General features: G+C 41.4%; 1 protein-coding gene across 4 annotated transcripts in view; it reads right to left on the bottom strand.

Moving 5' to 3' along the window:
• The window catches only part of FBN1 (fibrillin 1), a 144,206-nt gene that overhangs the window by 1,291 nt on the left and 127,363 nt on the right, over positions 1-15,552 (bottom strand). For all 4 annotated transcript variants that reach the window (XM_079317997.1, XM_079317999.1, XM_079318000.1 and 1 more), the window contains 15 exons: positions 14,577-14,726; positions 13,435-13,500; positions 12,614-12,730; positions 12,143-12,262; positions 10,446-10,568; positions 9,891-10,022; positions 9,180-9,305; positions 8,438-8,644; positions 7,735-7,860; positions 7,402-7,524; positions 6,372-6,488; positions 5,482-5,610; positions 4,552-4,671; positions 1,941-2,172; positions 725-899 (listed from right to left, as the gene is read on the bottom strand). In XM_079317997.1, the coding sequence (XP_079174123.1) occupies positions 725-899; positions 1,941-2,172; positions 4,552-4,671; positions 5,482-5,610; positions 6,372-6,488; positions 7,402-7,524; positions 7,735-7,860; positions 8,438-8,644; positions 9,180-9,305; positions 9,891-10,022; positions 10,446-10,568; positions 12,143-12,262; positions 12,614-12,730; positions 13,435-13,500; positions 14,577-14,726 (2,063 nt within the window). The remainder of the gene's footprint in view (positions 1-724; positions 900-1,940; positions 2,173-4,551; positions 4,672-5,481; positions 5,611-6,371; positions 6,489-7,401; positions 7,525-7,734; positions 7,861-8,437; positions 8,645-9,179; positions 9,306-9,890; positions 10,023-10,445; positions 10,569-12,142; positions 12,263-12,613; positions 12,731-13,434; positions 13,501-14,576; positions 14,727-15,552) is intronic.

Raw genomic sequence — 15,552 nt, 5'->3', positions numbered from 1 at the left:
GGGATGTCAGTTGGCTTTGTCAGAGAGTGTTTCACACGTGCCCATGTGTGTTTCTTGCCCAGGTCATTCATTACCAATTCAACAATTTTTAAAAGGAGGTTCTGTAACATCATCTGTCAAATCCACTCTTATGGGCTTAGGACTCCTCAGGATGAAGTACAGAGTTTTTCATCACCCCTATGTGGGTAAGAGGAGCCCAAGACACACTGGAAGTTTCTGTGCACAGGCCCTGCTGCCTGACAGATGAAGCCCCTCTGTGCTGGGAGCCTCTGAGCAGCTTCCACAAAGGGAGCAAACAAGGCACACTCCTCCTCTCTGCCAGGGAAGCCACAGGCTGAGAGAACAGCTGTGAAGGAGAGCAGGGTCTGTGAGGGAGCCACAGCAATTCAGTGGGGATTTTCTGCTTTGCAAGATCCATTTGGGTTAAGCGTGGAGCCAGGGCAGCCTGCAGGTGCAGCAGAGTTCTGGAAAAGCAGCCTCGCCCTTCACCTCTGACTGGGTGGTAACATTTCACACAGCAGCACAAGCTGGAACATTTTCATTTGGAAAGCAAGGGAAGCTCTACATTACTTCTGAGATAAAAACACTACATAACATCCAAAACTAGCTTTAGTCAACTTTAGGGTGCAGATCTTTCCTGAGGGATTTCTCTTGGCACACATCCTTCTGAGTCCAGCATTCACAAGACAGACACAAACCCTTTCCCCACAGAAAGGTCAATTACCTCTGCTTCACTTGCAGTTTCATTAGTGCTCCTGCGCTTCCTTCCTCTCTTGGGATAGCCATTGATTTTACATTCATAACAAGCTTCTGGAGAGAGGGAGTTGTCATCTACTTCTCCACTGAGTGAAAGCTCTTGTCCTTGACCTCTGCCTAGCCCCACTCCAGAAACGCAGTGTCTAAGGAAGAAATTCAAAATTAACTCCAGCGAGACACAGATCTTATCAAAAGCTGAAATTGGGGGACTGTAAGTATAAATAATTAAGCAATTATGTTGCATTCATTTCCCAGGAAAAATTTCTGCTAAAGTCAACAGACAAAATTCTCACAGAATCACAATGAGGCCACTCTTTATTTCAAGAAATCTGCCTTCATGGGTTTTTGCCCAAGAGAGACTTGCCAGTATTTAACAGTCTTAAAAACACAGGCTTAAGCTCTGAGTTGTTGTTAGCAATTTCTGTTATCCAGCCTGGAATACATTTAAAGAGACCAGTTTTCAACAACTGCTGAAAAATATGAAAAGTGAGATTTTTCATAATGCATCCCAAAGCTTTTAGTCGCTTACAAAATTTAAACCACAATCTTTCTGCTTTCTATTTGGGTTGCTTGGTCCTATACAATGTACAGCCCCACCATGCCCACTGGACCAAGGGAAAATTTGTTTTATTGATAAAGCAGACATTTATTAAAAAAAAAAATACTAATTTGAAACACAGAAGAATATAGAATATATAAGAACCTAAGAGCATGCAGAGTTGTTATTCCAACCAGCAGGTGAAACCACTTGTATAATGTAATTTCTTTTTGCAGCTGGTAGGGGGTGTTATTATTAATGTTTGTTTTGTTCTTCTTTAAGGAGACAAGTGAATCACAGCAAGGAGTGTGAGCTCCCAAGTGCCAAGCTCAGAGGACTTGGCAGGCTGCTGGGGTGTGCAGGAGAGGTGAAAACAGTAGCTTAAAATAGAGGATTGAACCTGGTAGCCCTGACCAAATTTCAGTTTCAAGCATTAAACCCCTCCCTTTCCACAGTTACCTTTCCCCACACCCTCCCCCACCCAAAATCTCCAAAATGAGTAGGTGTATCCAACTGTTGAGCACCTTCCCAATCCTATCCCACTTTAACTGCTGACAATCCCCCTCGTTCTGCTGCTCCACACTGCAAAGGAAGGAGTGGATGATGTTCCCTTGGTATCTGTTAGTTTAAAATGAGAATCCCTTACCCTTGTCCTATTCTGAAGTAACCAGGTGGACATCCACAGACGTAGCCACCTTCAGTGTTTGAGCAACCATAACTGCACGGGGCTTGTGCAGAACCGCATTCATTGATATCTTGGCAACCTCCACTAAACTGCTCATACTGAAATCCAGTAGGGCACATACATTTATAGCTTCCCAAAGTATTGTGGCAGGATGCTCCTCCACAAATGTGTGCACTGAGACATTCGTTTTCATCTGGAAAAGAAGCAGAATATACCACATTAACTTTTACCCAGGTACAGCCCAGCCCTTCCCTTGTGCAGGTCATGCTTGACTGAATGTGCTCCAGCTCAGATGGACAAAGACAACTGCACTGCTCCTCCCCCTTGGCTGGGGCAGTGATCCCTAGGAGATTGCTACAGCCACACAACAGCAACACTGGGGCTACTCTACAGAAGATGTTCCATGTCAGCTCATGCACCAAAACAAAGAAGGCAGCTTTTTTTTCCCCCCCCAGAAATAACTGAGAACAATAAAACTTCGCACAGCTAACTGGTCAAGTAATCCCTCATTCACAGGCTATTCAACATTAGAGGAAAAAGAGTAAGGAATCAAGCTCTGACACTTTTTCCAGACATTCAAAATTCCTCCCTATACATTCACATTTAAATATTACACATAGGTAAGATATGGGAAGTAGTAAAGGAAAATAAAAGCAGCTGTAGAAACAAAAGACTGCTATATTCTGAATCAGTCCTTTTCCAAACTTCCTAAGGGTGGCACTGTAGGAGTTTGAGGCCAGTTTAGGCTTATTTACTGAAAATGGCTACTTTTTGAAAAATAGCTGGTCTGATTTTTGATGTTTGATGTGGCAAATTGCTTCAAAGAGTTCTGAATATTATTTTTCCCCATTTTCTGTGATAAATGCATACGTACATTGTGGGTATGTACCCACATAAGAAACTCCATTTGGGAAGTACAGAGCAGCATCCCTGACCTCAACATGCAGGTGACAGGAGAATAAGTACTAATTCAGAGCATTATTATCTTTTTCCAAACAATGTGGCTCTTTGTTCCTTTTTAAAAGCAATGTCTTTGCAGCCTGATTCACGATGTGGTGTACTGTGGAAGTGCCTGGGCAGGGGATGCAGTCACAGACAGCACAAGACATGGGAGGAACCAAAGCATTCTTCAGTGATTATCTAAATGTGTTGCAGCAACATAAAAAATCCCTGAACGATTCATTAAATAGGCTAAAAAAGACACAAACTGTTTGCAGAGTTGGGACTGCCAAGGAATATGAAGGAATTGTCACGGAAAAACCTAGCACATGGATTCTTCCCCTGTGGTACACCCAGGAGGTCCAGATAAGTATCTTAAGAATATACAGCTACAAACAGTACAGCATGTACATGTAGAGACCACAAGGTATTCAAACCTGGGGCTGAATCCTGCATTCCCAGGGCCTGTAAGGGTTTGCCATTAACTCAGAGTGATGTTTCAGTGTTTATCACACCTGACAGCAACTTTACCAACATCATAAATGCTTGTTTGGGCCACAGGAAGTTACTGCACCAAGTGCAGATATGCTCACTTCACCATGCTCCACAGCAGCAAGAAAGGGAACACAAGTGAGATTAATTCCCATATTTTGGATGAGTGTCTGAAGAAAAAAGAAATATTAAGAAAAAAAAGTTTTGGGACCCTTAGACTGCACAAGCTGTACTGTCAGGCACCAGCCTTGCTCTCCTGTGCTCTGTAACACACACCTCTGCCATGCACAGCTTCAGCAGGAAGGAGAAATGCCATGAGGACACAGAGGCTCAAATCTCCTTTCCTGCAGCTTTGCATTTCTGCCTGGACTGCCCCATGTCCAAGAAGATGGAAGTACTGGCTGAGTCTTGCCCCAGCTGTGGCTCTCAGAAGAATTTTCCTGGGTGAATTATTGGGTGAACCAGTATTTTTGGTGCCAAGGCTGGCATCATTCTTTCAGTGGTGCAAGTACTCAGTGCTTATGCATTTTGAAATGCACATTGGTATGCATACTGGTATTCCCTATATAAAACCTAACAGTAGGCAATGGCCTCAAAAGTGGAATATCAGTGTACAACTGGTTTGGAAATACACTTAGTTAAATGTTTTCACCCACGAAGACCTGGGAACAGCCAAGATGTTTCACAAAACTCAGTGCTGCACTTTTTCAGATTCCACAGAAATTGAATTTTATGATTTAACAATCCAAAGTCGTAGTTCTGAGAGTGCCAGGCTCAATCTACCATCCACTCTTAGACCAGACCTTTGTCCAAGCAGAGACCATTGCAGAGCTGAGTAAGATTTCCTTTGTTCAGACCACAAAACACGTGAGTAACACAAGTTTCCTCAAAGTCTATACAACCTCTAGCAGCCTCAAGGAGAGTTTTGTGCTTAAACACTTCTTGAATCAGGACATGGGCTCCTGTGTGCTTCATACCCACTCTGCCTTAACAGGAGACCACACTTGTAATGAAACTCTGCTGAACTTAGCAAATTAGAATAAAAAAAAAAAGTATGGCAAATGGCACCATTGCCCTTCACTTCTTGCTGCTAATAAAAGTAACATGCATTTTAATGTATGAATTTACAAAAGTGACTTGCCAACACATTGGTTCCACTGGTAATGCTGGAGATATCCTTGTGGGCAGCTGCACCTGTATCCTCCAATTATATTTTGGCAGCCATGCTGACACCGGTGGTTGCCATCACATTCATCAACATCTAAAAGGGTGAAACACACTCTGAGTTCTGGGAGAGAAGCTCAAATTATGCTGTATTTGGAAAACATTTTACAAATAATCATATATATTCATTTACCATACATATATAGGAATATTTCAGGATCTTCCAAAAACCTGACCACTCTGGGCCTTTTGGGTTTGGATTTGTGGCTCCACAGCAAGTAATACATGGCTGAACACCAGGAAAAGCTCTCACATTCAGCAAAAAATTTCATTTTTGCATTCTGCTGTGAAGCAGACAGCAGAAAGCTATTGTATATGGGATCCCTAATGCCTTCCTAAGGGTCCCAGCTCCACAGCAGACCCTTGCTTTTACCCAGGCATCCAACCCAAAAATCCCAGGATACCTCTTTTCAAAACAACCTAAACTCTGTCCCAGGAGAAGGCTCTAAAGACCCAGAGGAATAAGTCTACAGTCCTTGAACTCTCTCTTGAGCAGGTCTCCTTGGAGATGTGTAAGACTTCCTGTCCTTGAATCCCTCAGAAATCTATGCATGATTCAAAAGAAGTTCACTGAACTTATGACACTTAAACTAAAACATTCCAGGCTACGTCTCCTCAGAAAATATCTTCCCAATCCTTAGAATCCCGTAATATATCAATTTTTTCTGGCCCACAGAGAGAAATATTGTCTTGTTGCTAAATTTCTGTACTCCCCCCTCACTTCAACCTACACATGATCCTTCTGTAGATTTTGGTGCTTAGTCCATAGGTCCCTCCTTGGGTGACAGAAGAAAGAAGACTGAGGAAGCAAGAGAAGGCCAAGTGAAATGCACTGTGTTGTACCCACCTTCACAGCTCTGCCCAGTCTGATCAAGTGAGAAGCCACGTTGACACTCACAAACAAAACTTCCTGGTGTATTCTGGCAAATGCCCTTTGCCCCACAAAGATTGATCTCAGTAGCACACTCGTTGTTGTCTGAGGGAAGCCAAAGCTCAGTGTTAGTTTGCAGCTGACATTTCAACATTGATGCTTTGGCCATGCTAATGATGGAAAGGCTGTGGCAGGAGGTAAAGGCACATCAGTAACACAAGTGTCCCACTGCCCTCCCAGGTTCTCCTTTGCATTACAGGACAGTTTACACTGCCTTGTTTTGAATTTGGAAACACAAAAGTAGTAAGATGGGAAGCTTTCTTTTCTTCACCAAGAATAAGGAGTTTGATGTTCTGGTCTCCAAAAACCTCCAAATTCACACCAATATCATGGGATCATCAAACTAACACAGAAACAGGGTACAGCTTGCAGAGCAGAAAGTGTGTTTTGTGGGAGGAAGCAGTTTAGTTTAACATTTCCATGTACCCAATGGGTATGTCTTCAGAGGACAGCTGCAGAAATGTTTATTTCATAGCTGTTTCAAGAAGCCTTGACATGAACTCAATGAGCTACAAAAAGAAAAATAGAACTATTTTTTTGCTCAATGCCCAAGAAAAAAATAAGGCAAGGATTATAGTGTTTTTACTGCCTGGTTCTTGCAAGTGCAAAATTCAAAGATAGATTATGAAAGCAAGGGAAGGTAGGAGGAAGGGGTCTCTGCATTTCTGGTGGGATTAGGATCAGAATCTGGCCTGTGTTTCCACTTGGCTCCTCAGGAAGATGATTTTACCTCTTTGCTACTTTTCTGCTGGAGTAAGGGTCAATAATAAATCCCAAATCTGTGTCTATCTTCCCACATCACCTACCAATGCAGGCTGTATGGTGCTGAGTGAATCCAGGAGGACATTTGCAAGTGAATCCCCCAATAGTGTTGACACAAAGGAACTGGCAGTTGTGCTGCTTTGTTGCACATTCATCAAGATCTAGAAAAAACAAGAAAACATCTTTCATTCATGTTCCCTGGACTCAGAAAGAAGTGATTGCAAACAAATAACAGCAAATAAAGCCTTTTGAATTTACATCTCATTTTCCATGCTGATATCCAGTTCCTCCTACATGAAGCACCACATTTAATGAATAGGACTTTGGAGCTACACAGTGCCCATGCTAACACTGAATTGCAGACAACACTCTCATCTGTCTGAAAGTTGCTGTGACATAATAAATGTCTGCTCAGCCAATAAATAGGAAGTCACCTTCTTCATGAGACCTGGCAGATTGGAAAATGGCCTAGCACTGAAGCACACTATTACTCCAAAAGAAATATTGAAATGCTAACAACAAAGTACACTGTCGTTCTCCATGCCAAATTTGGAATTGCTGCTCTAACTTGTGTGCTTTTAGTCAAATCTTAGTAAACCAGGTACATAAATATGTCTTGGAATTCTAACAAATATTCCAAAATCTCTCCTGCACTGCTGTGCCTTATCCAGCATGCTGCAAAAGCAGTAGGTAAAAATTCTGTGGGATGCTGGGCAATGTACTGCAAACCATGGTCATTTTTGCATCCAATAAGATTCATTTATCATTGAATTATATGGCTTAAACCAACATGCTTACCAAAATAAGAACAATCATATATATAATTAATTCCAAAATCTTTAAAGATCAGCTGCCATCAACCTGCAAAAAATCCTGTTGATCTGTTGTTCATCCAAATTAACAAGGAATTAACTGAAATACCAGCTCCATCCTGTGCAGGCCATTTCCACTGTCTTTAGTGGAAATACTCAACATGAATCAAGGAGATTCAGATTTGCATCATTTAAATGTCCTTGCAATTATTTTTGCCTGTGAAACACAGTTTCTGCAGTAAATTTTTTTCTTGATTTTCACCTTTGCAGCTTCTCCCATCTTCCTGCAGGATGTATCCTTTTGGACATGAACACTGATAGCTCCCCTCTGTGTTTTTGCAGATGAAATTGCAAGGTTTTGGAGACTCATTGCATTCATTCAGATCTACAAGAAGCAAAATCAGATACCTCAGTGTTCTTAATCAAGATTTGTGATAATGTTTTACAAAATGTTCAGGATAGATCAGAAGGAAATCCAAATCCCCGAAACATTAACAAGTGACATTTTACTTTCTCATTTTTCAAAATCTATTTCCTTCTTCAAGTCCTCTCTTAGTAATAACTTTATATACAAACACCACAACAAAAAACCTACCAATGCAAAGAGTGCCAGTGACATCTGTAGTATAGCCTGGATTGCACAGACAGTGGTAAGTTCCCCTCTCATTGATGCACTCCCCATTGCGGCAGACATCATGAATAACCTTGCACTCATCAATATCTGCAATTAAACGAGGGTTAGCTGTCAGTGGAACAAAACTGACTTTGTACAGCTTCAATAAATTCTTGTGTCCTGACACAGAGAAACCCACACCTTACATAAAATAATGATATAAAATAGTGAAATATTGTGCAGATTTAAGAGAAATGTTAAGTGGAAAAATACAGAATGGAGCATTAATCTAACTTCCTTATGCTAAGATCAAGCTGGATGTGGAAGGGAACAACTGGAGCTGATCATGTATCCACAGATCAAACACCACTTTGCCTTCATGTACACAAATAGCTCTCAATGTGTGTCTGCAACTCACTCAAATGTGTGAGTGCAAATCCCCATTTCAGTGCATGTCAGTCAAGGACACAGAGCAAGTATCTGCCAAGATGGGATGGATGCCTTATCATCAAGGCTGTGCACCTTCCTCCTAAAGGACTATACTCGGTCAAGCATGAAAAATCTCAGAAAATTTCAGCTGATATCCAAAACATTCAGGATCTTATAGTGTTCAAATACGCAAAAGAGAGTTCATAATTTGTCACTTAATTTGACACTGTCTAAGAAATCATTTAATGAAAAGTACCTGCTCCACTGGACGTGTATCCTCGGCCATGAGGGCAAAGCTTCTTGAAGGCCACAGTGCCTGGGAAGGGACAGACCTCACAGTTCTGCCCCCAGCCGCGGCCGCCGTCGCAGCAGCATTCGGACTTGGTGACGGCGTTCCTGTTGCTCGATCCGATCTGGCACATGCTTTGTAAGACTTCAGTGAAGCAGTAGCCCTCCCTGTTGTCTGGAAGACAAATTGTGCATCACAGGGAATCCTGATGGTGAATTCTAGAGGTCATGAGATACCAGGCATTTAGCCAGAAATATAACAGAAAGGGCACACTTCACACTGAGACTGTGGAACTGACAGTGAAAGACTAGCAGCAGTAAGAACAAGAGAAGGACATCTAAGGGAAACAAAGACAGGAACTTTAGCAAAAGGTGGAAGACAATAAGTTACAGTATGCTTATAAAAATGTATGTTTCTGCTTGAACCTAGAGAAAAAGAAGTGGCTGAAACTCAGGACCACAGAAATGTCAGAGCAGTTTCTGGCTGACTGAAACCATGGAACGGTCAGCTGTCATAGCAAGTCACCCCAGCTGGACTGACTGAGGCAGGGAAGAAGGAACTTGCAAGAGGACACCTACATATGAAGGCCCCTTCCCAAAAACATGCAAATTCTAGAGTGTGTTTACTCAGCACACATTTCTAAATTGAATTTCAGCCCTCAATGCTGCTATGCAAGTGCCAGCTCATGCAGGTGTAAATTGGGACTTACCAAGGCACTCATCCTGGGTGTCACTGACTGTGAACCCCTCGTTGCACTCACACTTGAAACTCCCCACTGTGTTCACACAGCGGCCGTTCTCACAGAGCCCAGGCTTGGTCTGACATTCATTCTCATCTGCATTTTTGAAATTTTATAACAAAAATTAAGTGCATTATTAGATTATGTAGGTAAGAGGTACAGAATTCTTATGCTGTGTATTCTGCGTGCTTAAACTTCAATTTTTTTCTTTTTCTTGTATTTTATATTCAATTTTCAGAGAAGAGATGGCCATCTAGCTCACAATGTTATATATATTATATCTGCAGTACATTCCTCACTGGTTTTCAAAATCTTTCATAGTTACAGCTGCATTTCTGAATGCCTTTGAAGGTTATTCAGATCTACTTTCATTCATGCTAGAAGAGATAAACAGGCCTACAGCAACAAACCCAAATCCTCACCTTCTTCCCTCAGAGCATTCAGCAGCAGCAGCAGTACAAACTGATTGTAAAGACACCCACACCCAGATTTTCCAGTTACTGCCCACAGATGTGTACATCTGAACAGCAAAACCAAGTGTGTGCAGCACCAATAGATCAATTACACAAACAGTTGTGAAATTCTGCCCCTGAGTTTCTTAACACTTCATTAAATCCAAAATTTTTAGTCCTGCTGAGGAACTGTGTATTTAAAGAGCTTCAACACTTCAGTGTCACTTACCTATACAGCCTTCCCCATCTGGTCTGCGCTGATAACCAGGCCCACAGATACACATATAGGTGCCAATTAGGTTTTTGCATTCCATCTGTTTTGAGTCACAGTCATGAATTCCTTCTTCACACTCATTCTGATCTAAAACACAAGGTTTAGACTTTATTATATAGAGACATGATCCTGGAAATTCACAATAGTAAATTCTGACTTTGGAATCTCGGTCGTAATCAAGCCCTACACATACATTTATTGTTCTAAACCAACCATAAAATATACTAGCCTTGAGCAAATTGATTTCTCCCAAATGCCCATTTTTAGGGCAAGATAAAACCACATCATCCGATATGAGCTCACTTTAGGCAGATGTATAAATTTACTGGCAGGACAGGCCCAGTACAATCAAGTGCATAATGCAAACCATAGGATTTCATCCCAAATTCTTTCTGACTCAGTTACTTCCTGGGATTAAAACTCTGGCCCAGTAGTGCAGTGAGTCAGAGCCCTGCCCCTGCAGGAACTGAAATCATTCTCTCCCAGCTGAGAGTGTGGCAGGAGCGTTACCTCTGCACATCCTGCGGTCCTCGCGCAGGACGTACCCCCCGGGGCACTTGCACTCGTAGGATCCAAAAGTGTTCACGCAGCGGAAGGCGCAGAGCAGAGGGTTCTGAATGCACTCATTGACATCTGCATGTGGGAACAAAGGCCGTGGGCAAGGGAAACACTTGGTAAAACCCAGCAGACTTGAGTGCACAGGTATTAGGTACAGGCAATACCACAGATCCCAGTGTACTGAGGACTTGATTTTAATAGCTGGGGACCCTTGGTGCTACTCTTCATGGATTTCTGTAGAGAAGCAGGCATCAGACATGCCAGGATGTTTGCACAGCTACCTGAAGTTTCAGTAAGTTCAACAGCAAGCAGCCAATGGAAATAATTTCCAGATCTGTGCTGCCAAAATACTTGCTCAGTTAAAACTATATATTTTCCCCACCTAGGTTTGGTTTTTTGAATTGTTATTTAAATTCTACATGAATTAATTAAACTTCCTCATAAACTGAATTCCATAAAACAATATCCTTACTAGAAACATTATTTTGAAGTGCATTTACATACAGCCTGGACTACTTGAGTAATTACTGCTATATAGTGTTTATGCACTCTGCTAGCTCCTCCTCTGCAATTTGAGCTTCTACCCAAATTCCACAGGGAAGTGAATGAAGCTCTAATTGTATGTAAAAATAATGCAATCTGATGCAAAAATAGAAGAATTCTTTTGCATGGACTTGCAAAAAAATAGATTGTGGCAGATAATTTAGGAACAGCTGTGTCAAGTCAGAGGACAGTGTCAGAACGTCCTAGGACATTCTCCTCTCCCCAGTTGTAACAGGAGATGAGTATTAAAAACCTCATAGCCTGTAAGCAGACATCTTTCCCCTGATGCAGCCTCTCAGTTTAAGGATTTCCACAGCCAAAAGCTTAACTGCCACTGATGGATTCCCACACAAATTTGTATTATCTCTTTCTGGGTCAATTTATGCTTGTGGCCTCACTAATATTCTTCAGCAAAGGTTTTCACTACTTAAATAAGTACCATGCATACAAAAATGTTTGCTTTGGTTTGTCTAACATGGTCTCTCTATTTTTGGTACCTTTACCACTTGTGGCTTTATAAAATCATCTGTCTCTTTAACTACATTTTCCACACTGAAAATTATAATTTATTTTTCTTCTATACCTCTGATCTTCCTTGCTTCTCTTCATCCATTTTCAAATTTTAATTTTTGAAATTAGACAACAAAGCATGAAAAATATTCAGCTAGGGGTACCATGGTAATTGTTGGTACTGTATTTGTATTTTCTCATTTGTTCCCTTTTTCTTCCCTAACTCACTCAAGCAGCCCATTTCCTATCTTCATCATCCACAGTGAGTCTCTTCACTCAAGGAGGTAAGCAAAAACCATACACACAGTAAATAGCACTTCTGGGAACTGTTCTGAAGAGACTGCACCCCAACATGCTCCTCTCTGGGCAGTCCCTTAGTAGACACCACCTGAAAGTCTGTCCACCCCAGCTCCAGTTGCAGAACTATCCTACAGTTCAAGGTGGACACAGGAAGGAGGAGCCTATTTTCCCATTTCAGATAAAGAGGTATTGTTCCAAGTGTCCATATTATATTTTTAAAGCTGTTTTACTCTCCTCAGCTGTTTTCAAAATCAGGGAACACAATTACAGCAGTCCTTAGCACACAGGAGTCTCACCTTCACAGGTCATCATTGGCCCAGGCTCAAATCCTTCTACACAGGTGCATTCAAAGCCTCCTATCACATTCCTGCAAGTTCCATTTCCACACGGGTTTCCAACAGCACATTCATCAGTGTCTGCAAGTAGTTAAACCAAGGCAAGAATACATGGTTATTCTCAGCCAAAATGATAAAAAATCTATATTGTTGATTACAACCAGAAAAAGAGAAAATGCAAGCTCTCATAAGTACTGAATTACACAGACTCCTAGAATAATTTGGGATTGCTAGAGGTTATCTGGGTCAAACACTCAGCCAGAGCAGGGCCAACTTGGAGCAGATTGCTCAGGCCCTGCCCTGGCAGGTTTTAAGCACTAGCAGGGAGAAAGACTCCACAGTGTTAGAATAAAACAAACCCACTGCTCCTTGATGGCATACTTAGTTACTCAGGAGAATCTTTAAAAAGGAAGCTTGAACAGCCATACTTACCCACACATTCTGCTCCTTGTAGGATGTATCCATATGGACATTCACAGCGGAAGGACCCATCTGTGTTGATACACTGCCCAAATTTACAGTTATCAGGATCAAGGCACTCATCCACATCTTAACCAGAAATACAAACAACACAGTAAGTGAAACTGGCTTCATGTGCTTTTAGACTTCTCTCAAAGAACAAAGTGTTCTGGCAAAAAATATTTCTGAGATCACAAAAAATACTAATATTTAAATAACGACGTATTAGGATTAGGGCACAGAATTTATTTTGCAGGCCAGCTTTCAGAATGCAGAAAAGAAACTGATTGTAAATGTCAGATATAAACCTCTCTGACTGGGGCTACAGGGAGAGCAGCAGATATGAAAAGCAGTAGTCATCCAGTGCTCCTTAAATGCAAACTTTTGCCAATAAGGCTGAAGTGCTGTTTGTCTTGGGAGAGAACAGAATGTACTGAAGGGATCTGGGAAACTGTGGTTTGCACTTCTGGAGGATTAAAACCATTTACTGTAAACAGGCTACACATATTGTAAAAGAAAAGACAAGTATGCTGCGTGACATTAGATCCATTCTCTAGATCCTACATAAATTTCCTAGCTCTAAAAGAAGTTTAATTTCTGATATTTGAGATATTCAACCTGAAATTTTAAATCAGTATGAAAAATTGGGCAAGATAAAAGGTATAGAAGTTTCCACAATTCATGGCTTTGGGAAATAGTTGCAGAGGTGTTATTCTCAACTGAAATGAAGAATGGCTTATGGGTGGAAAAGGGGCACTGATGCAGAAGTGGCACTGTGCATTTCAGGCACTTACCCAGCCTTGCATCACCAGGTCCAACAAGGATGCCAATTCCAAATGGACAAATCTGTCTGAATGCCTCTGAAAAAAACCCATAAAAATCAAACCATATGTTAAAGTCTATCTTGGCAAGCAGCATTCTGCACAAACTACACATAACCACTGCTACCAGTTCATCTTCCTCATGTTCAGGTCTAGAAAAAACGTATGTAAATGTATAAACTTATTATTTTATATTCATGCAAAAACTGTATGTTTGCTTTACATTTATTCTGATCTCCTGTATGCATTTGTATAAAATCCTGTGAATAATTAGCAGTATTTAACTTCCTTAAGAAACAAACAAATGCAGCATTTCTATTTTGGAAGTATCAAAAGTAGTGACTGCATTTTTTTCTGCATCTTTTCTGTTGTAAAAGTAAAATTTCTTACATTTTCTGAAAAAGGCATAATTTAATCCAGACTCGGCTATCTTAAAGCTATTTCTTTTTTAAAACATGAGAAAAAGGGCCTTGATATCCTTTGGGAGAGTTTGGACAGTGAAAAATACACGTGCTGACACTTCAAGGAAATGCTGCAACATAAGCTGTGCTTTTCAACTGACTTGGGTTCACATGGTCCATGTCAATGGAATGAAACATGCACAGGCAATTGGCCTAGGAGGAATATTGCAACTGGCACTTCTAATTCTCTTTTCTAACCTCAGCTTTTGTGAGGATTTTCTGCAAAGCATCTACATGACTAATGAATGGAATGAACTGCAATCCTGTATTGCTGAAACCAGTAATGTGTTAACCGCATTTGTCAGCACGAATTAAAGGCTGTTCAGCAAATTGCACCACGATGCTACAAAGGCCTGATGAGTTGCTTGATGTTGAGTTACTCAGTCTTACAAAGGATACTAACAAAGGAAAGTGTTTCTTTAGCAATGGTCCAGGCAGGCTTTCCTTCCTCAAGGCCTGCATTTTGTTACCCCCTGATATTTTTGCAAGTCAATCACATTGATAAAATTCCAAATTTACATTTTCTTAGTAATAAAATTCAGATGTAGTTAGGGTTGAACACCTTTAGAAAATTATTTTCAAAATTCCTTCTAATAAGAATCCAACCTCCTTTCAGTTCAGAGAGGCAGTATGGTAAGCTACTCAATAACCCACCATCTGCTTCCTCTGGGCAGAGCTCACAGGGATCTCCCCATCCCTGCCCCTTTAAGGCACAGCAACACTCTTGTTTGGAGTGGTTTCGGGACTTCGGCACAGAACACTTTCCATCTTCAAACTTGGTAAAGCAGTAGCTCACTCTCAGATCTGCATTGAGAAAAAACTTGTTATGAGCAGTTAGGGTAACCTTGGCACAATTTTCCCATAGAAGTGTTAACTGCAAAATTACAGGACACCCACCACCAAAACACTCAACTTCCATCTAGCCCTGTTAATAGGGACCGTCGTTGTCTGTGTGGAAGATTTGAATAAGGAGGGAAGCTCCCTACCTCAGTGAAGAAAAGCTATGGGACAGTTTCCTACTTCAGTCATGGAAAAGCAAGGGTTTTTCTCTTTGGTCCTGCAGAAATGCAAGGGCAGTACTGTCCTCTTGTCCTCACTCCTCTTTGAAAAAACTGAACATTGCCTCATGAAGTTATATTATGTTACTAGCAAGAATCACTCAAGTCAAGATATTTTCATCAACTTGCAATGACAATATTGTGTAGTGCTAAAATGAGAGGCAATTTTCAACAGCCCTTTCCTTCCTCCTTCCGGAGGTACACACAAACAAAGCAAACTCTCCCTGTGTGCTGCATTTTATTCCCTGGAGCTGGGTAACCAGGATGCTGGACAGAGCTGAGATCACAGACCACAAGCATCCAGCAGGCAGGGAGCTGGCAGCTCTCTGTGCTGGCAGGGGGACAGCAACAGGGCAGTTATGGAAGCAGCTGCTCATCCAGTTTTCCGGCTGCAGCATCAATGCTGGGCAAAATCCAGGTTTTAACAAAGCCCTAGGTAATGGGAAGTTTTGAACAAAACTTTGTTTGGCCTGAGATACTTGAAAAAAGAACAATCCTCTTTAGGGCATGGAGAGAAGCCCTTTTGAAGTTCATGCACAAGTGTGCATTTCCTTCTGACATTGTGTGGAACA

Source organism: Erithacus rubecula (assembly GCF_903797595.1).
Source record: "Erithacus rubecula genome assembly, chromosome: 14".
Lineage (NCBI taxonomy): Eukaryota > Metazoa > Chordata > Aves > Passeriformes > Muscicapidae > Erithacus > Erithacus rubecula.
Note: the sequence above shows the minus strand (reverse complement) of the source record. Positions and strands in the feature narration are given on the sequence as shown.